Raw genomic sequence first — 25054 nt, forward strand, 5'->3', positions numbered from 1 at the left:
CTGGGCCAGGACGACTCCAGCATCCACCCTGAGCCCCGGCCAAGGGCCCTGTGGTCCATGCATGGTGTCTACCGGCCTGCCCTGTCTGCGTCCTTCACCGCAGCCTAACGAGCCACGCCGCCACACAGCAGCTTCGCAAGCCAGGCTTTTGTTGGGCTCCCGCACCTACCGTGCAGGCAGGGCTCGGCGGGGATGGTGCTCCTCTGCTTCTGGGCCTGAGGTTCCCTCCCTGGGGGCGCCCGGGGGACACAGGGTGGTGCTGGCTGTGGCCTGGGGGCCCCTCTCGGGATTCCTCCTGGCTGGGTTCCAGGAGGGAGCACCCCGGGGACCGGGCGCAGGTCACGTGTCCGCTGGGACGGTGTCCAGGGGAGGACGCAGAGGAGGCACGCGGGGGTTAGCGGCCAGACGAGCTCGCAGGACAGGCGACGCCGGCACGGCCATGCTTGGAAGACGCAAGCTGCCAGACAGCAGGACGTCCTGGCCTTGGGGCCCACGCCGTGTCCTGCTGCCGCCCCCGGGAGGGGACCCCAGCCACAGGAGGGGCTGGAGGGGCCACGTGCTGCCAGCCTGGCACTGGGACTGGGGGCTGCGTGCGCAGAGTCCTCCCAGGGCGCTGGTCAGGCCCCGCGGCTCCCGGGCCCCAGCACGGCCCCTCACCTGGCTTGTCCCTGTGGCCCGTGGACGACGGAAGCGCTGACCCACGGCAGCGCCTCCTGGCCTTGGTTTCCTCCTCTGGCCGTGGCCCCTGGCTGCCCGAGCACCACTGCTTCTGGAGACACAGCAGGCGTCCCCCAGGGGAAAGCATATCACCCAGGTCCCCGCTGGAGAATCGGAACCAGGCCGTCGGGTCGCCCGGACGCCACGCCACACACAGGGATGCCACACCTCCGAGGGGCGGAGGTGGCCCACCTCGGGGACTCCAGGCTCAGGCCTCTTCTGCCCCGGGGGCCCAGTCGGGACATCCTCATCTGCCGTGACTTCCTTCAGGTCTGTTAGGGCCCCTGCATGATTCGAGGTAGAGAAGAACTGAAGAGTCTATGCATCTGAGTTACGGAGTTGGGCCTGGAAATTAATGAGGCTTGATGGCCATCGTCAGCAAACCCGGAATCACGACGGGACCTCGAGGTGCGCCTTCCACGGACACGCAAAGGGCCGCGGGCACGGAGCCACTCAGCAGGGTCTCTCGGGGCCGCTGGGAGCCGCCCTTGCGCTGCCCGGTTCCGGAGGGGGGCCCAGCCGGCCACGACCCCTGGGGGCGGCCACCTGCCCAGCGCGCCCCAAACTTACCATGCGGGGGGCCACCCCGCAGGCACGAAGGGACCCCGGGGGGGGCGGGTGGCGCCCTGAGCTCCCAGATCCGGGCCGGCCCCACCCATATGCAAATCTAACCTTTCCGGTATCTCAGCATCATAAACCTAAAGACGGGATTTCAACGAGAAAATATTTACTGGAGGCTTTTTCTCTTTCATAATCTATCGATTTTAATATCCTTCCCACTTTGGCTAAATGTCAATTTTACCCTGAGGACTGCTGTTGCAAACTTGAACACATTTTATTTATTTATGGCATTCAAAATATTAGCGTTGGAAACGAGTGCAGTGTGAGTCTTCCGGTGTTCCCGCTCAGAGTTTATTTTTCCTGTTGGGATAACGCTGGTGATTCGCCACGGTACCTGGGGCCAACGGGCGGCGCGGCAACCTCCGGCCAAAGCCGAAGCGCGTGTCCCACAGCGACGCGCGGTCACCACCACGGGGCCGCCTTCCCCACTAACCCTTTGGGGCCGGAAGCACCCTATGGTCGCTCTCAGCCAGAGGCCACGTCCTCTCCCCCGACCATTTCCACTGCACTCGTCGTGCATGAACGGCCCCCGCGCTGCCCACGGCAGATCCGGGCACGTCGGAGCCCCGGGCGGCTGCCAGGACGAGCCCCATGTCCCGGGAGGCTGGGCCCGCCCCGAAGGACACGCCCCCCGCTGCTGTGAGGGCCCCCGCGGGCGCCTTCTCGGTCACCAGGAGCGGTACAGCCGACGCCGCTATTTCCTGGTCAGTGAAGGGCTGATGCTGCGAGCGACGTCCGTCCGTTTCTCCCGAGTCTTGGGGTGAGGGTCTTGAGAGCCGCTCTGTGCGGGGCTTCCTCTTGCCAAGCCGGCTTCCACGCGGGATGGGGCGCAGCCTCGCGGCCCCACCCAGACCACAGGGACCTCTGCAAGGCCACCACCACTACCCTCACCACCAGGACCCCCACCCCCGGCCCGGGACGGGGCTGCAAGGACCGCAGGGGGCTCCGCGGACATGAGGGGTCCTCCCCTCATGGTCACAGCCCTGGGCACCCTCAGCCTGGCAGCTGCTCCTGCCTCCACCTCCCTCCTGCAGATCCCCGCTCCCCCCTGGCCAGCCCCATGGAGGACATGCATCGTGGGCCGTCTACACTGCACCCGACCCACATGGAGGACCACACCCGCCCCCCGCCAGCCCCACAGAGGACGCGCATCGTGGGCCGTCTATACTGCACCCGACCCACATGGAGGACCACGCCCTCACCCGGCCAGCTCCACAGAGGATGCCCATCGTGGGCCATCTACACGATCATGAATTCACATGATCGTTAACAAAACCAGCAGACAGAGCGCTGACGGCCCCTTAGGCGCGGGCGGCTTGCTGATGGCTGACTCCCATCCGCTGTCCCCGTTCACAGTGTGTGAGGAGCGACCTCAGCGCAGCCCCAGCTGCCGTCACCACGACCATCACGTCAGGGGCCCTCCTGGCCCCTTGTCCACGGGGCTGCACTTGGTGACACATGGAAGACAAAGAAAAGCTGCCCTCGGAGGATGAGCGGGGCAAGGACCCGGCTTGAGGAGCCCTGGGCCCGCAGGAGGACTGGGAACCCCGTGGAGGGCGGACGGGGCGGCCACCGCCTGTGACGCTCGTGTGACTCAAGCGGGAGGTGGCGGCATGGACGTGGCACCAGCCCAGGGACGCGAGGCTGCGGCTGGGAGTCGCAGGGAGGGCCTGTGTGCTCGCGGTCGGGGAAATGTTAATTAACTTCACTGATTTAGGACGCGACACTACACTGTGGCCTGACCCACGAGGGACGAAAATGCTCGAGTGGCGTGTAGCAGTCCATGTGCCGTGTGTCCCGTGGCCCCAGGCGGACCCCGGGATCTGCATTTATAGAAAGAATCCGTGACGCGAGCTGCTTCTAGGCACCTTAGCAGCTTCTGCCATAAACCAAGTGCCAGGCAGGTTTGCAGCAACCAGAAGTGACTGCGTGTTCAGTCCCAAGTGATTAAAACATAAAAAATGCCTGGCGTTAAGTTAGGCAGCGAGGATGCACCTCCCGGTGCGGACCCCACACTTGCGCCCGGCGTGGAGCCCCCGCAATCAACCATGTCATCCACGTGCACCCGCCCCGCGAGCCCCGCCGGCAGCTGCAGGCTTGGGTGCCGCTCGCTAACCACCAAGCCCCCGAGGTAGCGGCGGGCGGGCAAGGGCGGCTGGCCGGGCAGGCTCCTCCGGCCCCCACGGCCACGCACGTCCACTCCTCGGGGCTCCGATCCGTGCAAGGACCGGCCGGTAGTGCCCTCCGATTCTCTTCCTTCCAGCCCCACAGCCAGGTCAGCGAGGGTCACGGCTCCAGGCACGTCCACACGGCCCCGATGGTTGCCACATGGGTTCCGTGTCCCAGGTGGGCCTGAACAGCATGCCAGGCCCTTGTCCTCGCTTCAGTGGGCAGAGCCGCCACCCCAGGGAGCAGAGCGCAAGACCTCTCCGCCCTTCCTGCCAGACGTGAATGGGAAAGCGCTGGGCAGAGGCGTCGAGGAGGTCGCGGCGGCCCCGGTGGGGGGCAGGGGCAGGGGGTCCAGGCTGGCGCGGGTCAGGGAGCCAGCGCACCCCACTAGCCCTCCCTGCCCCGGAGCCACCTGTCTGCCCCCCACCACAGCAGAGCACCCGCAACCCGGGCAAGCGGCCGGCGCCTGATGACCCGTCTCATGGGCCCCCGGACCCTACACGTTCCTCCAGGGACGCCCAGAACCGCTGCACGTCCGACAGATGTTCTTAAGCAGCAACGGAACTGCGCACAGTGGCCGACCCACGCAGTCAGGCCTGCAGCTCCCAGAGCCCCCCCAGAGGCCCCCAGAGACCCCAGAGCCCCCCAGAGGCCCCAGAGCCTCCAAGAGCCACCCAGAGCCCCCAGAGTCCCCTCAGAGGCCCCAGAGCCCCCCAGAGGCCCCAGATCCCCCAAGAGCCCCCAAGAGCCCCCAGAGCCTCCCAGAGGCCCCAGAGCCCCCCAGAGGCCCCAGAAGCCCCAGAGGCCCGAAGAGCCTATGAGAGCCCCCAGAATCCCCCAGAGCCCCCCAGAGCCTCTAAACCCCCCGGCGCCCCCCAGAGCCCCAACAGGTGCCCGGGCTACAGGTGGCTCCCCTGGATGGATGCTGCCTGCTGGGTCCGCTGTGCGGCATGGTGCTCTGCGCACTCCTTGCTCTTCTGTGACGTGTCAGGACCTACTCGCCTTTTTATGACAAATTCCCCGCGTTCTTGCCACCGGGGTCAGCAGAGCCGTTGCTGAAACCCCACATCCTCAGAGCCCGTGACCGCTCAGGGCTGGCGGTGGGTGGGCAGCAGGGCGCCCGGCCCCTCCGTGGCGGCTCCAGCCCCGGGGTCTGCAGCAAGGGGACACGGGACAGGAGACGAGGGGCCCCTCACTCTCCAACAGCCAGACTCACGCGTGACACCACTACCAGGAAGGTCACTGAGACCACAGCACGTGTCACAGGTCTGTGGGCGGGACGTTTGTCCCCCCAGGTCCCCGTGTTGTAACCGCACCGCGGGGTGGCTGCGTTTGGAGAAGGGCCTGCATGCAGCGCTTGGGGTCAGGCGAGGCCGTGGGGGGGCACGTCCTTCGGGAGGACCTCGGGGGGCAGCCCGCCGTCCACCTGCACCCGCGCTGACACCAGCCTGCGGAGCTGGTGGGAACCCGGGGCCACAGCGAGGGAAGCGGCCTCGCCCACCCCGGCCCCCGGCCCGGCCCCCGTGCACAGCCTGCAGCATTGGCAGCGGCTTCTCCGTGGGGTCGAGCAGGACACGCGGGTGCCGCACACGGGGCAGCAGGTCTGCGCCTCCGTGGAACGGACGCTGGAGCTGCTTTTCTGAGCACTTTATGTTATCACCAGCCGCTGGGACGCCGCCCTCTGGGGCCTGTCCCCACGGAGCAGAGATGCCTCCGCCTTGGACACCCGGCGGCGTCAAGGAGGGGACACTCACAGCCACAAGGGCCTGCTCGGCGCAGCATGCAGCCCAGGGTCCGAGCCGCACCTGCAGGCGGAAGCCAGCGGCCGCGTGGCGGGCGAAGGCTGGGCGGGAGACGACCCCGGCACATGACACGTCCTGCAAGGCACTAACATCCAAGACTCGTGAAGACGCGTACAAATCAGCACCAAAAATGAAAGACAGAAAACAAACAATCCAGTTAGCACGGGCAGAGCGCCTGGATACATGTTTTTTTCCAAAGACAAGACCCAGACAGTGCACGGGCAGGTGACAGATGCTCGACACCACGGGCCGTCAGCGACACACACGTCACAACCACGGTGCGGTCCCGCCTCGCCCGTCGGGAGAGCTCGGGTGTCGCGAGGCCGCGGAGACACGGGAGGCCCCGGGCCCTGCGGCGGGAGCGCTGGGGGCCGGGAGGTCAGAGTGGAGCCGCCCCTGCCCGCAAACTCTCGTGTTCTCCAAAGGAGAGGAGAACGCGATCTCCGGGGCGGCCCCAACGTTATAGCCGCCGAGTCCACGGCGCCCACGGAGGGGGGCAGCCCAGCGCCCACCCACGAGCCCCTCGGCCACCGGCTACGGCTCAGCACGAAGATGGACACCTGGCCGCTGGCGGCGGCGCCGAGGGAGCTAGAGGGTGCGACGCGGAGCAGAGACGTCGGAGGACACGCGCACCGTGACCCCCCTCACACACGGAGAGAGACCGAGACACAGGCTCCGGGCTCCAGCGCACCCAGCAGATCCCCTGGGCGGGGACAGGGGCGGGGACGGGGGCCAAGAGGCGCTTGTCCCCACCGGCAGTGACGCACGGAATTGGTCCTGCTGCTCCTGACGGTCACACCTGGGGGCGCCATCCGTGGTCCTACCGCTACTTAACCTGTTGTCGGAGGAGCCGACGGGGTCCTCCCTGTGCCCTACCCGTGACCTCTGTGCCCCCCGCGTCCTCTCTGTGTCCTCCCCATGTGTCCCCCTGTGCCCTCCCCACGTCCTCCCGGTGTCCCTCCCGTGTCCTGCGCCTGCGTCTGTGAAGAGCTGAGCTGGGGGTGGCCCAGAATCCAGGGCTGGGCATCCTCGCACGAGGCAGGGACAGACAGACACGCTGGAGGAGGCAGGGACGGACGCACCCGCAGCCTCGGGGGAGAGCAGCCTGCGGCACCTTGCCCTCAGCTGCTGTCCCCAGGCCGGGAGGGGACAGAGTCAGTGGCTCCGAGCCACCCCGCCTGTGGTCCCTGGTTCCGGTCACGGCGGCCCCCACGCCATGTGCCTGGGACACATGTCCGGTCCCCCCCGGACCTCGGCGCCCAGGTCACAAAGGTCAGGACGGCTCCAGGCCCGGGGCTGGCTCCACAGCTCCCAGCGGAGGGGCAGCACCTCACCCACGGCAGCGACCCTCTGCGGCCGAGCGGGGGTCTGCACCCCCTGCGGGGCCTGGGGGTCCCGGCTGTAGGGCGCCGGCCCACAGAGCGCATGCCCCGATGCTGTCCCGGGCGGGCTTCTGGTGTGGGAGGCAGGCCTGCTGCCACGTGAACGTGTTGACCGCCTGCAAGCGGGATTTTTATAAAACTGTCTCCTTTCTTGCTCTTTGGCTCCTGTGTTGAGACCTGTTCTTACCTGTAGCACCGCGTCCGACACCCGGTGGCAGGTGGAGCTGCACGCCACCCGGAGACGGGCCATGTCCCCTCGCCCGGGATAACCACCCAGAGGTGGCTGGTCTCTGGCCACCAGGGAAATGATAGTAATAATCACAAGGAGAGAAGGGGCACCTTCCTGAGCACTCACGTGCAGGGGGCGGCAAGCCACACGTGTAACACGTTCATGGTGCTCACGAAGGCACCGTCGGGCGGGAATGAGGAGAATCACCTTATAAATCAGGAAAATGGGCCCACACGACTCACAGCAGAGCCCTCTGTGTCCACTGCCCGCGGGCACCGCCACTGCCTGCCTCCCACAGCAGAGAAGCGACACATCCTCCTGGGGGGCCGCATGGGAGGGAGGGGGAGACGAAAACCACAGCCATGGGCCTCGTCGTAGATGAGCTGTTCTAAGAGGGACACGGGCCACACGAGGAAAACCCAACAAGTGGGATTCCGACAACTTGCGGGTGTGTGTGTGTGTGTGTGTGTGCACCTCCTGAATGTATGTGTGCACGAGTGTGGGGGGGTGTACCGTGATGTGGGCACACATGTGCACCTGTGTGTATGCAGCTCATGAGTGTGTGGGGACCTGCACACGTGCATTGTCTCTGGCTGCACTGTGTGCACATAGACGTGTACCTCTGAGCACACGTGTGCTTGCACGTCTCTGCGAGTGCACGTGTGTGCCTGTGTGTGCGTGTCTCTGAGCGCACACGTGTGTGCATGTGCACGTGTGCAGAAACCCGATGGGGGAGACCGTGGGGTGGGCACGGGGAGCAGCTCGGCCAGGAGGCACCCGAGGCGGTGGGCGTCTACGCGCTGGACCCCGCCCGGCCCCCAGGCGTCTTTGGGTCGAGCGCCCCCCCCATGGGAGCGCAGGCGGGCCCCCCAACAGGCGGGACAGTGGCCGTGCTCAGGCGCGGGGCCAGGCGGGGCCCCTCAGAACCAGGGCCTGCTGCCGCTTCTGCACACCCTCTGCTTGTCCCAAGGCCCTGGGGCGTCGGCCCAGCGCAGGCGGGGGCGCCTGGGACGCGGTGTGGAGGGCGGGAGGCCCGGACGCCACCGCTCAGCCGTCAAACAGGCCTGGTGCTTGTGTCTTTCAGGAATTCGCAGACTCCGTGTCCCAGCTGGTCACGCAGAAGTTCCGCGAGCTGACCGTGGGCCTGGCGTCCGCGCACGCCCGCCACAAGGCCCTGGCAGGAATCGTCATGACCACAGGTAACGCCTCCCGTTCCCCCGGTGGGATCCCACCTGCCGCAACGCACACCTCGTGTTTGCCTGACCTTGGGGACCAGGCGCCTGTCTTCCCCATGAGGACGTGAGAGGACACGCGGCACCAGGACCCACTGGGGGCTGTGGCCCCCGGTCACGGCTGCGCCCAAGCGCCCGCCGCCCGCCCAGAGGCCACGTGTGGGCCCTGCCGGGGCCTTTCCCGTTAGGCCCCACCTCAGGGTCGGAGCGCCGCGGCTGTGGGTGCTGCTATGGCTGGAGCCCGAGGCCGGCCACCGACAGGGCGCCCCAGGCGGGTGGCTGACGAGGCTTTCCCGCCGCAGCCTCCCTGCGGCAGGTCCCCTGCCCTGAGGACACCGACTGCGGCGGTGCAAAGAGACGGGGTGCCCTCCTTCCTGCTGGACGGTTCGCGGCCGTGGGACCCTATGCCCCACGAGCGTCAGGACAGGAGGGCAAGGTGGTGGCCTCGGACCGCCGGGGCGGGAGACACGATGGCTCGTGTCCTGCAGTTGTGGTGAGAACATCTATGGGTGGTAACTAACTGGCTGGTGCTTCGAATCCTACCGCCTCCGCTTGCAGGGTTGGTGACGGCCGACCCCAAACGAGGCTGCAGAAATAACTGCCTCTGGGTTGACTTCCACGCGAGACACCATCTACAGGAGGACCCGTACTCATGTGGACAGGCAGTGGGAAAGCAGATAGTGGGCCCACCATCCCCGTCCTTCCACCCCGAGGGCTCCTCGGGTCCCGCTGCACGCAGGACGCGAGACCCCGGGGCCTTGGCACAAGGGCGTACATCACTCGACCTTTCCATTGCCGGCCTCTGAGCAAAACAGAGATAGAAGTGCCTCCGCTGCCCTAACGTGCTGAGTGGAATAAGGCGCGTGAAGTGCTGGGACAGGGACCAGCGACTTTAGGAGGACGATGCGCCGAGGCAAAGCCACTCAGTTCCCCCAGGGACAGCACTGTGTGCGCCCGCCAAGCCCAGCGCCCCCCACGGGAGCCCAGACACCGCCTCCTGGTCGGAAGCCAAATATTCCAAACTGAGCACTGGGGTCCACCTCCGTTAAGACCCCTCCCCTGGACGGGGCTTTCCTCCCTCCGGCAGCCGCTGGTCACACGCATCTGCATGCGGGCACCGTTCTACACACCCAGTGGGGTGACGAGGAAACACGCGGCCCCACCCAGGATGTAGCCTGGGGGCAATGAGGGGAGGCGCAGGCCAGGAACTGCTGCCCGGGGCTGAACCCCAGCTCTTCCCGCAACTGGTGACCTCAGGTCCCTCGGCCTGTTGGCAACTCGGGGCGGGAGGGGAGGGGACGGGAGGGGAGAGAAGGAGGAAGGAAGGAGGGAGGAGCTACGGGAGGCCCCGAGCCCCCTGCAGTCGACCCCATTCCCGACCCCCCATGTGTAGGTCTCAGGTCGCTGTGACCTGCCGGGTAGATTTCCCAGCCTGGAGAGGACCGTCCAGTACCCTCTGAGTTTTCTGGAAAATTCAATGCTGGGAAGTCCCGGGGCCGCTCTTAGATCCCCTTGGAGCACAGCAACATTTTGCAGGGACTCGGGGACGGCGCTGCGTGGCCAGTGAGCACACAGCCCACCGCGGCCGAGGCTGAGCGGGTCCGCCCCCTGCCAGCGACGCGAGCGCTGAAGGACGAGCTGCCGAACATCGCCTTCCCAGTATAAGAGGAGGTTCAGCGGCGGCACCAACTCCCAAGAGGCAGGCAGATGGGTGCAAACCCCCGGGAGAAATAGCTCTAAAACCCACTGTGTGAAGCTGGTGTGACACGTGACCTCACCTGGAGTCCGGGTGCTGAGCACACGCGCTGCGGGAAGAGGAGCGGGTCCCGGTCCCCGGTCGCGTCGCGACAAAGCTGGCAAGCGCGGCATCAGGTCTAAGGCTGTCGGCTGCGGGGCAGGCGTGCGTGGCCCCCGCAGACCCGGCTGCCTTCTGTGGCCCCGTTCCCCCCGAGGGCTGCTGGTGTGCGCTGCCAACATCTGACATGTGGTGATTTCTCATCCTCGTACGTGTGACGTTGGTTTCAGTGACGCGCGGTCCCGGCTTCCGCCATCAGGCTGAGGGGCGCCCCTGCAGGCCACGCTGCCACGGAGCCCCCGGCTCCCCTGTCCCATCAGAGCCACACCCGCAGCCCCCGCCCCCAGGCCACACCAAAGCCCTCCACGGTCGGTCGGGTGGACCCGAACGTGGCACCCACTACGGCCACACGCGGTCAGCACACGGCAGGGCCCCCGGGCAGGGGGTCGTGGGGTCACGGGCTGTGAGCGGCCCGGCTGGTATATCCCCCTGCGCCAGCACCTGCCCGAAGCCACCTGCACGCAGGGCTGACCCCAGACCGTGGACAGCTTCTGGGCCAGCGCGCGCGTGTTTTCCCGATGCTCAATTTTCTTTTCTTTCGCTGAAAAGAAGGACACGCCTTTGGCACATGGGCTGGGTGACGCACCCCATGCCCTCCCCAGCCCCCGCCGCCCTGGCACCAGCCTCACCTCGCTCTTCTCCCTTCTCCAGCCCCAACAAACACCCGTCAAAACTCCCTGCGAATCACGTGGGGGCAGAAACCTGGCGCACTCACTCACGTGCCGCGCCCGCCCGCTCTCGGCCACCGGAGCAGCTCGGCTTGGGGACGATCCTGCGCCACCGCGATCTCCCCCGCGTCTTTGAAGGGGATGTTGCTATCGTCTCCTACACGGCGCGTCTACCTGGAGACACCGGCTGGCGTCCCTGCCCGCGGGGCGGCGGCCCTTCCTGTAAACTGCATGTTTGGTCATTTCCCAAGAATGTGAATAGGCGCGAGCCACGCACCTGCCCTGATTTACTGAAGCTGTCGATTCCTGTACTTCCTCTAATTTCTTTGATGAATTGCTTCCTTTTCCCCCCTTTTCTTGGTCGAATTTTCCGTATTCCGACCGGATCCTCGGTCTCTTAGGTTTCCAGGCGCCGTCCACCCTGTGTGCTTGGAGGCCCCGAGCACTTCCCTGACCGCTCCTCGACCCCGCTGCATGCTGCGTCCTAGTCTCCGCCAGTCCCTGTATCACTCAAGACGTCCTTCCTCTTGTTCTACAGATGTGACGCTCCTCACAGGGCCCCGGAGACACTCGCCAGCTGATGCCCGAGCCTTCTCTGTCCTCAGACTCTGCTCCCTGTGATCTGACCCGCTCTGTTTATTGTCAGTCTTTCTCTGTTATTCTGCTCGTGGCTTGTGTCTGAATAGTCACACCTGTGAGAACAAGGCTCCAGTTTCCCCTGAAACTGTGTCTCTTTCCCCCGCGGAAGGCAGGGGCTCCTCTGAGCACGAGCCTCCTGACCTGGGTGGCCGGGGCCAGCGCCAAAGGTCACCTGGTGAGGCCCCCCAGGTGCCTGCTGGCTCCGCGCCCACCTTCTCCGAGCCCACCTGTGGGCGGCTGCTCCCTCGGGGCAGCTCCTCCACACGGTGCTGGGGTTTCACCCCGTCCCCCCACGGCCCCCGGAATCCTTCCCGCCTGTGGATCCCATGGGAGGGGAAGCACCGTATCACTCGCTCTGCCCTCCTAATCGGGAAACCTGGACGTGGTTTAGCCAAGTTGCCGAGCAATGGCTCTGTCTTCTTTGTTAAGAAATCCTGGTGTTTCCTGGGAAGTGGGTCTTGAAGGACTATTAATAATGATGATTTTCATTTGATATGCAAATGCACACTGTTGATAGCACTCTCCAATACGCTAATCAAGTTAATTGCTGCAACCCTGGGAAGTGGGAGAGGCAGGAATCTTAATTACGGCTTTTAAGAAACACCGACAAGGAGATGAAGGGGACGGGTGCCTTTCCCCGGGCCGCGGGGAGGCGGGTGGGGTCACGGGTGGCCACAGGCTCTGCAGCATCCCCCGCCCGCCCGCTGCGGGGCCCCTACACGCATGCCCGAGGCGTGGTGCTGTGATGCAAGATCTTCGCCTGCAAAATTATTGACTTCTGGGCTTATTAAGTGAGTAACCAGCAAAAAGATGTCCCTGGTGCGTGCTTTTGGAGGTTCGTGTTCCAGCCTCCCTGCGAGCCCAGCCTGCACAGCACATCCAGGTGCTGTAGCTCTGACAAGACCCTTCCGGTTTAAGCTGACGGGCCGCGCTCATCACCCCACAACGCCTGGCACGGGTGACCGCCCGGCGCATCTCTCGAGGGCTGGGTGGGGAGGACACAGCCCCTAGGTGGGATGGTGGGAGAGCAGCCCAGGAGAGCTCCGTGCACGGTGGCAGACACTTGAGGGCAGAGGGCACTGGCCCGTCGTCCAGGGAGGATCCCAAAGTCCCACTGAACGACACGGCATGTGTGCTCTGCCGTTTCAGAGCTTCTTGCACTGAACCAACGTGAGCACACGGGCGACCAGATCTGCTCTCGTGCTGGGCACCGCGCTCTGCGGGATGAGGAGTCTGCCAGGGCGCCAGCGGGGGGGGGGGGGGGGGGGGGGCGGCCCCCCCCCCCCCGGCACACCTGCTGGGTCCCAGCATCTCGGCAGGGGACTCTCGCAGGCGCTTGCCGCAAGCTTGCTCCCCAGGCTCCCAAACCCCTTTCTCCCCACTCTCTCCCTTGAGTGACGGCAATGACTTTGATCAAAGAAACAGAAGTGGATGTCTCCGTTCCCGCCCAGGAGGCCGTGGGGAAGGCGGGTTGAGGCCGTGGGCAGGGCCTTGCATGGGGGGGGACACGCGAGTGAGCGGTCGGCAGGACTTCAGAGACTGGTCCCGGAAGCCCCTCGCAGCGAGGCGCAGAGCCCTGTGGGGCGGAGGAAGGTCCCCGCATTCGGGGAGGTTGACAATGGCGGGGGCCGACGCCCCGCACGGCGAGGGGCAGGTCTAAACCGCGGACAAACACAGGCTCTGTTTCACTCCTGACGTGGCCCGTCTAGAGATAAGGGGCTCAGCCCACAGGCACACAAGGGCCAGCAGCCCCACCCGGGCCAGCCCCCTCTGGGCCAGCAGGTGCACCAGGAAACGCGGGAATCGGAGAGGAGGATGGCACGTCCACTGCACCCCCCAAATCCCGAGCCCCGTCCACGCTGTCCAGGTGCTCCTGCTTTCTCACCATCACATCGTAACCCAGCGTCCAACTGCCCAAGAGTTCACCGGGGCATGAAAGCCAAACACCACCTTTTACCTCAAGGCCATAAAGCGAACCCCACTTTGTTCCAGTCTCTTCAACCACAGTCTTTTTCCAATGGGAACGTGACACAGGCCTTGCTGGTGTCAGGAGGAGAGGGAGACCCTCCTCCCTACGTGCTGATCGTGGGCGCAGGGCAGCGAGAAGGGAGGAGGAAAGGAGATTTCTGGAAGATCCTTGCGCGTCCCATGTTCCCAGGAGCCCCCGTTACCTCCGATGCCCACCCCGCCCCGGGTGGCGGGGCTGTAACGTGCAGCTCTGGACGCCCGATAACACCGAGCGCACGGCCAGCTGGGGAAGCTGACGGCCTGCAAGCTCTCGGACTTTCGAGTGTGTTCACGGTCTATGTCCCTGTCCGACCGGCCACAGGAGATAACTGGTCCATGGGACGGTGCGGAGCCCCCAAGGGGGCTGCGCTGCACCAGGTCACCTTTCATCTCCTCACCTGTACCTCACCCACCCGGGACTCCGTGGGAGCGTGCATCCAAGCTGACCGAGTAGGAACGCATCCAACATCCGACATCCAACGGCAGGAAAGACTAGACGATGGGCAGGCTCCTAAGCACAAATCCCTGTGGTCCGCATTGGGCCTGAGGGTCTCAGCTCCTAATTCCCCTCCTCCTGCCTCAGTCGCACCCCGGGGCCCTTGCAGGGCAGGAAGGAGGAGGCACCCTGCAGACTTGACCGCAGAGGCCGACTGGAGGGACACACGTGGAGCTGGGGGTGGCCCCTCGCTGTCCCCCGTCAGTGCCAGAAGCCGACCCGGCGTCTCCTCCCCACACGAAGCCCAGCCTCAGCGGCGGCCCCCAGGTCTGGGGGCAGCTCAGTCCTGGCACCACAGACCCATCACCCGACCCTCGTGTGTTCCCTGGGGCAGCGGCCTCTCAGGAGCCACCGGGCTGCGCGTGGACAGCCACTTAAGAAACCAGCGCAGCATTGAAAAAGCCGAGTCGTTCATCCCTAGCGCCCCCAAGTCCAAGCCCCCCGCCCACTGGGCCCCGGGCAGGCCTGGGAGCAGGGTGCCCGCCCTCCTGGCTCCCTGGGGCTGCTGCCAAGCCAGGTGATGCTGCACCGTCCGCCCTGGGGCAGCAGGCCCGCGGGACCCCAGCTGCGAGGGGCTTCAGGGGCCACGGGGTTCCTGCACTTGCGACAGCAGCCCCGGGGCTGTGCTGTAATCCTAGCAACGGGCAGAGAAGAGCCCGGCTGCAGCACCGACAGCTCGGGTCCCAGCACTCGGGACACTCGCACTGGCCCCTTGCACGTTGCAGCTCCTTCCTGCCGCCCCAAACCCTTGGGAGCCCTCGTTTTGTCCCCATCTTTCACACGACACAGCGGACGAGCTCTAGCAGCCCGGATGGTGCAGGCCCCCAGGTCCCCCCAGGTCTCCCCCCTGGCCCTGACCCCAGCCCCCGACCCCGGCCCCCGGGGCTCCTTGGGCAAAGTGCGAGGACCTGCACTGGCACACCTGCGGGCGTCCTCGGCCGTTTCCTGCAGGAAGCCTAGGTCGCGGCGCACCTTTCTCGGCACCTTGCAGCTTACGTGCGATGCTGCGCCCTGGGAATCTTTCCACCCGCGCTGTGCGGCCACCACGCCCCACCGGGACGCTGCGGCCACTGGTGGGGCCCACCCGGCTTGCAGCCCCGCTCACGCATGTGGAGGGCCGGAGGGGGGGCACCCCGGGGCAGCTCCTCCCCCCCCAGGGGCCCGCCCCCCCCCCTCGCGGCCAGAGCCTCCCAGAGCCCCTCCTTCTGTGCCCGATGAAGTTCCAGGGCCTCCCCGACCCAACACACGCAGGACTGCGGTGCACTGACCTCCAGGGATCCCTTGGCCCCAGTGACACTGTCCTACCCGTCGGAGCCCTTTCTCGGGTCTCTGGGCCCTGCCCTCGGGGCCTTCCCGACATCCACGGGGACACCCCCCCGGGGCCTTCCCGTCACCCATGGGGACACTCCCCTCCGCGAGCTCTTACCTGGGAAGCCACATCGCATCGTGGCTTGGCCGCGGGCTCCCTGCAGCCCTGCCCTCTTATTGATCTCTTGCTGCCCCGACAGGCGCTGTTGTCGGCTGGGCGGGACTTGGCCCAGCGGGGCTGAGGGCCTGTGCTGCGCGGAGAGCTCGTCATCAGCAAGGCCTCCACCCTCCAGACCCGCACGGTTACCCGCACGTGCCCTCCAGCACCTTCGCATCCTGTCCTCTCTTCCATCAGCCAAGTGCGCGGCTTCCGTTTTTGGTGCGGCGTGCTCCGTGGGCGCGGACAGGCGTGTGAGGCCGCGGGTGACCCGGCGCCGCCCAGACCCGCTCACCTCCCCCGCCCAGCGCTCTGCTTCCCCAGGGCGCCCGCAGGTGCCATCCCACTTGCTGGCTGGTGCCCTGGGTGATAGGCGCCCTGGCTTCCCGCGTCTCTCCACAGGGGATGGCTCAGGTCGCTTCGCACCGTGTGGACGGACCGCAGATCTTTATCTGTCACCTGCTTGAGGACACGCTTCCAAGTTGGGGTCATTGTGAGCAGAGCCGCTGGAAACACCGCGTGCAGCCCATCTTGCGTGTTGCTCCACCCGGACGCAGCCGCTGCACGTGAGGAAGGAGGTGGCTGTGGCCAGACGGCCCTTCAGGGACGCGACAGCCCCCTGGGACGGTCTCCAGTGTCCCCACCCGCAGCTCCGAGGCGTCACCACCTTCACCGGCACTAAGCTCTAAGCTCGTCTATGACTTCGGGTGGAAGCGCAGCATGAGGAGACTCCCAAGCCCTTGGAACCTGCCGGGTGTCTCCTAGGGTGTGTCCCACTGCTGCTTCTCCCCAGCACTTCCCGGGTCACCACTAAGATCAGCGCGCCTGGTTCAAAAACAAGTAACGCAAAGGTTACTTGTTCAAAAACCTTTAAACCAGGTTTTGTCAAGGACAAAGCCCCAGTGCCGCCCCGGCGGGAATCCCGTTAACCTTAACAATCACGTTAGATTGGGGGGACCCCGGACGCCGAACCTTCCCGTCCAAGGAGGGCACCATCCATCGGTTCAGGTTTTTTGGTGTCTTCTGCGGGGAGTCACTGTTTTCTTCATTTTTCGTCTTGGTCATGTCCTGTGAAACTCACTCCTGTTCCTCTTGGCTGCGCTCAGCGGAGCCGTTTGTCCCTCCCAGTTTCCCGCCAGCGGCCGTGTGTACACGCGAGAGCTACTGAGTTCTGTACACTCGCTCGTGCCCTGTGACTTCACGGACTCTCCAACGATGTCCACAGTCTCCCGGCTGGGCTCTCTGGAGATTTCCACACCCACAATCGTGGCGCCGTGCAGCGACACCACGACTTCTCTGTCCCCATTGCTCTGGCTGCACCTTCCTTCTCTTGTTGAGTCAGTTGGCTAACGGCTCCGGGGAGCGCTGAGGGACGGAGTGGCGCAGGCATCCTTGCCGCGTCCCCGAGCCACACACAGCCTCTAGGGCCGCCCCAGCGAGCGGCCGCAGGAGGGAGGGGGGTGTGCGCGCACCTATGTCCACAGTGCGCACACCTGTCTCTGTGTGTGCACCTGTTGTGTGTGCACACCTATGTCCACATGTGTGCATACCTGTCATGTGTACACCTGTTTCCGTGTGCACACCTATTGTGTGTGTACACCTATGTCCACATGAGCACACCTGTCGTGTGCACACACCTATCTCTGTGTGCACACCTCTCTGCACATATCACACGTGTGTGCCTGTGTGTACACCCCTGTGTGGTGTGTGTATGTAACATCACATTGGAAAAATCCCTCTATTTTGTTTTTCGAGTTTTTATCAAAGTCCTTGTAGGATTTTGTCAGGTGCCTCCTCAGTGCCCATAATTGTCATATTTTTGTATTGCGTTTTAACTGACTATAAGCCATTGCTGCACCTCCAGCACAGGCCCCTGTGGCGAGTACTGTACTGCTCCTTCGCCCCCACGCGTGGCAGCTGGTATTTCACTGAGACTCTGCGGCGTCTGTCCCTGAATAGATGACAAACAGGCATCCCAGGATGAAAAGGATTTGAGGTCTCCTGGTCTCCGCGGGCTCCAGAACCCTCTAAACGGCCTTGGCCGCGGCTGCCGCATCACGGTGGGAAGGATTCTCCCAAAGAAGTGGGCCCGGAGCTTCGGGGGCAGGTCGCTCGCCGAGTTTCCACCCGTTCCACCGACGTCAGCGCACTGTGCCTTCTGCCACGTCCCTCCTGCCGTCCCTCAGCCATGTCCCAGGACCGGAGTCCGCACCGGGTCCCACGTCCACTGTGCGTCTCACAGGGGCCGCCCCACAGGGGGAGACTGTGGGGCGCGGTGGACTCCGGGGTGCCCGGGGGCTTTGGAGGGTGAAGGCACAGCCGTGAGTGTTTGTGCAGCGGCCGGCGGCACACGGGAGGAGCGGGGAGCGTCCCCGCAGAGCTCCGTGCTGCTGGGCTGGCCTGCGCGTGCCCCCGACGGCGAAGGTCCGAGAGCCGAGAAGACAACTGTGAGTGTCACCTTCCACGACTCCAAGTCCCCGCACCTGCAGAACGCGGAGCAGGAACAGGCACCGCTTCCTCCGACGCTGAGACGCGGAAGGTCACTGAGGTCCTTGGGCTGGACTCTGCTTCCTGGACGAGGTGCCGGGAACAGCGGCAGGATCCGAACTCAGGGCCTCGCGTCCAGGCCCAGACGCGGGCAGGAGCCGGCTGCCAAGGCATCGTTGTCATCCTCGCAGTGGACAGCGCTCGGCCGGGGCCTGCCAGGGTCTCCCCAGCGCCGGTGGCCCCGTGCAGCCTGCCGTTCCTTCCCAGTGGTTCTTCTGTTCGGCTTGCTTTCGGCTCCGGGCTCAGCGAGGATCCCGGGGCGGGAAAGGAAGTGCGGGGGGTGGAGGGGGGCGTACAGGCCGCGGGGCCTCTGCCGGGTCAGTGGCTGGGAACCGGGGCGCAGAGACGGTCCGAAAACCATAGTGGGTCTGACCTCAGAACTCTGCTCGTACATATGTAAAGAGAGCACTCCGAACAATGACGCGCCGCTCTGGAGGCTCACGGCCCAGGCCCACAGGCACCGAAGCCGGCTGCCCGGGGCTCGGCAGGGCTGCGGGGACTGGGGGAGGTGGCCCCGCAGGGCTCCCTCAGGCCCCCACGCGAGTACGGGGTGGGGGGGCATGATCGCCGGCTCCTTCCCTCCCACCCGGCCCAGGCTCCTCAGGAAAAGCACGAAGCCCTGGCGCCGAACCCAGAGACTCACACATTTTCACGGGTCTGGGAAGCGCGATGTTGCACACTGGCCTCAAGTTCCGGGAAGCGGAGTCCGCAGTGTAGACGGTGCCCCCAAAATGCGATGAGGTCAGGGCAGGGGTGGGAGGACTCTCCGGGCCCTGTCCCGTCGGAGGTGCACGTCTTCGAGGGTTGCCCCTGGGCCAGCAGTGCTGCAGGTCCCCCCCTGTGGCTGCCCCAGGCCCAGGCCGCGCCTGTGACCCCGTCGTCCGCGCATCCTGCAGGCCCTGGGCCTCGCACCCCCAGGCAGAGACGGGCACCAGCTTCAGGGGGGGAGAGAGCCGCGGTAGAGCCAGCAATTCAGCACCCGACTGCTCAGCTCCGCCCCCATCTCCACAGGCCCCCCCACAACCCCCTGTCCCCGTGGGCCCATCCCCCCGTCCCCCCATTCCCCCTTTCCCGCATCCCCCATCCTCTGGCCCCCTGGCCCTGCAGCCCCTATCCCCCATCCCCCCATCACCCATCCCCACAGCACCCTGTCCCCACCGTTCCATTCCCCGAGGCCCCCTGTCACCCTGTCCCTGCAGCCCCCTGTCCCCTCTAGCCCCCCGTCCCCCGCCCCCCTGGCCTCCCATCCCCCCGTCCCCCTATCCCCTGTCCCCCATCCCCCCATCCTCCCTGTTCCCCCATCCCCCATCCCCCATTCCCGTGGCCCCCGTCCCCCTGTCCCCCCTCTCCCCTGTCCCCCATCCCCCATCCCCCCATCCCCCCGTGCCCCCATCCCCGTCCCCCGTCTCCCGGTCCCCCCATCCCCGCATCCCCCATCCCCCGCAGCCCCCATCCCCCATCCCTATGCCCCCCCGTCCCCCTGTCCCCCATCCCCCCATCACCCATCCCCACAGCACCCTGTCCCCCCTAACCCCCCCATTCCATTTCCCATGGCCCCGTCACCCTGTCCCTGCGGCCCCCTGTCCCCTCTAGCCCCCCATCCCCTGTCCCCCATCCCCCCATCCTCCCCGTTCCCCCATCCCCCATCCCCCATCCCCCATCCCCGTGGCCCCCGTCCCCCTGTCCCCCCTCTCCCCCATCCTCTGTCCCCCTGTCCCCCCATCCCTCATCCCCCGTCCCCCTGTCCCCCCGTCCCCGCGTGCTGGGGCGGAGCAGGCCCGCTGCCCGTGGCTGAGTGTGCGCGGGGTCTCTCTTGTGTCCTGGGTGGCACCTGGGGGGGCCGGGGCCTGTGCTCACCGGAGTCTATGAGGACGCGATTCCCCGCCCCATGAGGGGAGGCGGCGGCAGGATGGGGGGCTGCTGCCCACAGCTCAGCGCCCCACACCTGCGGCCTGACCCCGGGGGCCGCCAGGTCTCTCTGCCTCCGGTGTTGCTCGCGCATGGATGTTGGGGGGCAGGCTGGGCACTGTCTGCACAGACGTGGGGAGGGGCCAACAGTCCGTGTCCCTCCGAGAACCAGCCTGCGGTCACTCAGGGCACCCGTGGGTCCGCGGGGGCGGAGGAGCTTCCCGGGTGCCCAGGCCACGGGGTGCTCTGGGCCTGCACCCCCCACACCTGGCGACACTGCCGACAGTGCCCGCCAGGCTCCAGGTGGGGGGCTCCTGCCGCGGGGGGAGGCTCCGGGGGCAGGCAGGGGCGCAGGCCCGGCCCCCACACGTGGGCTGACGGTCTCTCTGTCCCCCAGGCCTGGATGTCAGGCAGGCGCAGGTGGTCGTCCTGTCATCGGGGACCAAGTGCATCAGCGGCGAGTACCTCAACGACCAGGGGCTGGTGGTGAACGACTGCCACGCAGAGATCGTGGCCAGGCGGGCGCTGGTGCACTTCATGTACGCGCAGCTGGAGCTGCACCTGAGGTGAGGGCCGCCTGCGGCCACGCGGAGCCCCAGGGCCCTCCCAGCACCTCCCCCCCGGCCCCGGCACCTGCCGCCCTGCCGTGCAGCTCCTGGGGCTCCCTGCCTGCTAACCCCGTCGCCCTGGGCCAGGACCCCACAACTGCTTGGGGGACACGAGCTCGCAGGCCCTGGAAGGAGGTCGCCTCCAGCTGCCGTCCAGCCGAGGACACGGCTCCTTGGGGGAGGGAGAGGGGGGCGGCCCGTGCGACATGCACCCCCGCGGCTGCCGAGCTGCTCCAGCTACTCCCGGGCCCCCTCTCCAGGGGCCCCCACACCCCACCCCTCCCACCACCAGCCTCTGCTCGGTCATCCCACAACCACCCTACGTTTTCAAAAGAAGGAACGAAAGAAGCCCCAAAAGAAAAGCCCACTGTCCCCGGGAGATAGGCGCGGACCCCAAGTTCCTGGCCGCGGGAGGGGACAGCGCCTCGGCCTGAGGCTGACCCTGCGCCCCGGCCTTACGGGCCATCCTTTCCGGCCCTTTCAGCCGCGGGCGGCGGGCGAGCTGAGAGCCTCTATGCACCTGTCGGTGCCACTTCTGAGAATCCCCGCGCTTCCCCGGGCCTCATCCCGAGGCTCATCTGGGGCCTCGTGCCACAACCTAGTCCGGGGACCTCGTCCCAGGGGCTCATCCTGGGGTCTCCTCCCAGGGACCTCGTCCTGGGGGCTCGTCCTGGGGCTTCGTCCTGGGGTCTCCTCCCGGGGCCTCGTCCCAGGGCCTCGTCCACGGGCTTGGTCACCACCAGCCAGGCCACAGGCCAGCAGCTCCCAGCCCTGGTGACACCCAGACCGGGCCCAAGTCTCCCTGCGCCCCACAGTTCCGAATGGATTCCACTTCCCAGAATGTGTCCCCCAGGACTGTGACCCCAGTGGCCCTGAAGGTCTGTTTCTTGCCTCCTTGCAACGCGTGTGTTTGAGGGGGTCACGAGGAAGGGGCCCCGAGGCCGGGGTGGCCGTCACCAGCACTGGCCTCACTCTGCATGACACACTAAATGTGCAGAATTGAGGTGCTTGTGGGAACCCGATGCGCCAGTGCTGGTGCCCGCACGATCCGGCCATGGTGACTTGACCGCTGCCGGCGTCTCTGCCAGAAGCGTCCCCAGTCCTGACCTGCGGGCAGGGCTCCTCACTCCCCCTGTGAGCCGCCGGCACCCACAGCAGGCCCAGGAGGGTGGGGGAGGCCTGTGGGCAGACTCCCAGCAGCTGCGGGGGGAAGGGGCCCTGCGGGGCCGGGGGCCGAGCCCCCCCCACGAGCAGGAGGGCCGCTCCTGCCAGGGAGCTGGCTCGGTGACACCTGAGCCCAAGACGGGGTCTGCGCCCCGCGAGCCTCCGCCTGTTGCAGATGCGGCCCCGCGGCGGGAGGCACCACGCAGAGGGCACGCGGGACAGCTGGGGAGCCATGGCGTCGGCCGGTGGGCGCCCTCCCGCTCGGCTCACGGCGGGTGACCAGGCCTCTCTGTGACCCTAGCAAGCGGCGCGAGGACTCGGAGCACTCGATATTCGAGCGGTCCAAGGACGGCGGCTACCGGCTGAGAGACAACGTGCTGTTCCACCTGTACGTGAGCACGTCCCCCTGCGGAGACGCCAGGCTGCACTCGCCCTACGAGATCACGGCGGACTGTAAGCACAGCCCCACCCGCTGCGCCCACGACAGCCCGGCCGTGCTGACCGTGCATGGCCTGTGCCGTGCGGGACGGTCCTCCCCGAGGCCCGGGGTCGGGGTCCCAGGCACGGAGGGCAGGCGCTCCCGTCCACGTCACCCGGTGGGCGGCCCACGCCCCAGGAGACAGGGGACAGGGCGGGAGAAGGGGGGAGCGGCTCGGGGCACAAGCAGTCTAGGCGGCGTCCCTCGCCGTTGTGGGCAACTTGGCGGAGAGAAGCGCCGGCCGCGTCGGCTCACATGTAACTACGCCGGTGGCAGGTGTGGCCTTGGGGTGACAAGCTCCGCTGGGCGCTGGGCAGCAGCTGCCCTCTGGGGGCTTCTCAGGGGCGTGTCCCACGGCATCCACCCAACGGAGGTGACGGTTCCAGAGTCGGGACACAGGCCGCCTCCGTGTGTGGTTCCATGACGTCCGCACCTCCAGGAGGTGCAGCTGCTCCACAGGGCACGGACTCATCCCTGGTGCGACGTGTGCAAGCGGCACAGACTGTGCTCGCACCACCACACGCGCAGACCCGTCCCAGAAGCCCAGGTACATACGACATGTACTGCACATGCATGCACACCACACACATGCACACACGTGCACACATGCACATCACATGGGTGCACACACGCACACCACATGTGTGCACACGCATGCACACATGCATGCCACACGTGTGGACACATGCACACCTCACCCGTGCACACACACATGCACACATGCACAGGCCTGTTCCAGGTATGTGCACACAACACGTACTGTACATGCATGTGCATCACACGTGTGCACACACACAGACACACGTGCACACGCATGCACACACGCAGGCCCGTCCCAGCAGCAGCACCAGGCCAACTGTCTGACGTGGGCAGTGATACCGAGCATGTGCATGATGAGGGATCTGGTCCCACCAAGATGCTGACACCCCAGGAAACCCCCGGCAGGAGCACAGTGGCCGAAACACACGTAGGGAGGTTTATTTGTGGCTGGTGATGTCGCATCCCCCCGACCCCCGGTGGCTCAAAAAAGTCTAAATTCCCCAGTTTCACTTGTTTCCTCAAAAAGATTTGTCCACGCTGACTGTAATCCTTCCTCCCGGAGTCTGTACGACTGAACTCGAAGCCCCGGGTGTGAGGTGCTTGGGGGGCTCCCTGCCGGCAGGCCAGCGCTCCTGGGCTTGTGTGCAGCCTGGCTCATCCAGGGCCACCGGGGGCGTCCGCACACGCAGCTGCCCGCTGCCCTGCTCCGCCCAGGATTCCGGTCACTGGGTGCAGTGGGGAACTGGCACAGCCGTCCTGAGCATCCACACATGTCCAGCTACGGGACTGACCCCCGCGCAGTCCCCGCACAGACCGGGTGTGTCTCCCTGCACACAGGGCCGGGCCGCCCGGGCAGGTGTACAGCTCCTGCGGGGCCCGGCCTGCGCGACGGGAGTGACTCCGCTCACCCCGGGGGACCAGACGGGGGATGATGCCGCGTCCTGGGGCTCCGGGCAGATGGGGCTGGCCCCACCACTCCGAGGGGGCCCCGTGCAAGGAGCCCTGACAAGACCCGGGGCACCGCCCTCCCTCCGACCCCCACATCCCAACGCACACGCCACGTCCATGGGCATCTCTAACTACCCTGGGAAATTCAGTTCTCGCTGCCGTTAGCCAAGGTTTAACGGCGTGCGCAGATCCTCCCCTCCGTCTTCCCCCAAAACCCACGGGAAAGGGCGGATTACGTCGTATCCCACGAGCATGTGCTGAGCCAACCCACTGGTCCTACGTTAGGGACGTTCGAGCGGTCAGGCCACAGCCAGCCCGTCACAGATCTACAGCTGCCTCCTGGAAGCCCCGTCTTCAGGTCCATCTACTGAGTCACAGGCCGTGGCTGAGAAGGTCCGTGCGCGGGGGCAGGGCCATCCAGGGGCCCCCCTGTGCTCGCCGCTGCCCCCCCAAGACACACGTGACGGGGGCTACAGACACTGCCGCAGTGTCACCGCAGATGGCGCCGCAGCCGTACCTTCTGGGACGCACATACCACTCAGAGATGGCTTGGAAACTAAGTAATGTGGCACTTAGACGCATCGTCTGCCCTTCCTAGACCTTTGTCTCCCGTTTCCGGCTCTCCTCCTCCCTGCAGCGCGGCGGCCGCCACGCACCGCTCCTCAGACACGCCGCGTTCCCTCAGTGGACGCCCTCCATGGCCGTCGGTCTCCATCTCCTCCTGGTTCTGTCCTAGAAATACAATACTCACCTGAACGACCCCGTAAAGCACAGGACCACCCGTACGTCATCTCGTCATCCGTCTCCAAAGGTTTCAGGGTGACCAAGCCCACAAGAAGGAGTCCGCGGACTTGGAATACCAACAGCGGACGAGAACGTTCTGTGGATTTGGGAGGGCTCATACGCACGCCGCACCCCACCGCCAGGGCCGCTGCAGCTCGGGGAGATTCGGTCCCCTGCAGCCCCTGGCTGGACCGGGGCCTGTTCTGCCTCCAGTGCCAACGTCAGCTCCCCCCACCCCCCAGCCAGGCGAGGAAGAGCCACAGGAAGCAGGCTCCACGAGACCCCCAAGGCTCCCAACGCAGCCCCCTGTCCCGGGACTGATGACACTCGTCCGAAAGCAGCCTGAGACGTAGCGCCCCCCCAAAATAAACAGTTTTCAGGAGCGCCTCATGCACCTGGCCCTTCAGGCAAAATCAATCCACCCGAAAACTGCGTGAACTCCTGCCCACCGGCTGCTATTCAGGCCAGGACTCCCTGCCGTCACGGCATTAACCGCCTGTAAAGTCTACTTGCTGGAAAGTTACTTGTGCAGAAGCAGTGGGTGGGAACCCAGAGAAGCCTTGCATGGTGACAGGCAACCTCCCAGGTCTGAAAAATGACACAGTATTTGAAGCACCCGGAGAGTGACAAGGACGCCATAATTATTACAAAGAGGCGGAAGGAAGTACCATGCTCCCTGAGAAAATCCCCGTGGAGAACTCCCAGTCCCTGACGCTGCAACCAACTGGAAACTGAGGCGTACTGGTCCTCTGCTCTCAGTCTGCCTGACCCGGGAAGCTGACGGGGCCAGTAAGGC

At 66.0% G+C, this 25054-nt stretch overlaps 1 protein-coding gene across 2 annotated transcripts in view; it reads left to right on the forward strand.

Moving 5' to 3' along the window:
* ADARB2 (adenosine deaminase RNA specific B2 (inactive)) overlaps window positions 1-25054 on the forward strand; it is a 338143-nt gene that overhangs the window by 291253 nt on the left and 21836 nt on the right. For both annotated transcript variants that reach the window (XM_072825953.1, XM_072825952.1), the window contains 3 exons: window positions 8005-8119; window positions 20135-20303; window positions 21811-21962. In XM_072825953.1, coding sequence (XP_072682054.1) covers window positions 8005-8119; window positions 20135-20303; window positions 21811-21962 — 436 coding nt within the window. The remainder of the gene's footprint in view (window positions 1-8004; window positions 8120-20134; window positions 20304-21810; window positions 21963-25054) is intronic.

This window comes from Canis lupus, chromosome 5 (genome assembly GCF_048164855.1).
Source record: "Canis lupus baileyi chromosome 5, mCanLup2.hap1, whole genome shotgun sequence".
In the NCBI taxonomy this organism is placed as follows: domain Eukaryota; kingdom Metazoa; phylum Chordata; class Mammalia; order Carnivora; family Canidae; genus Canis; species Canis lupus.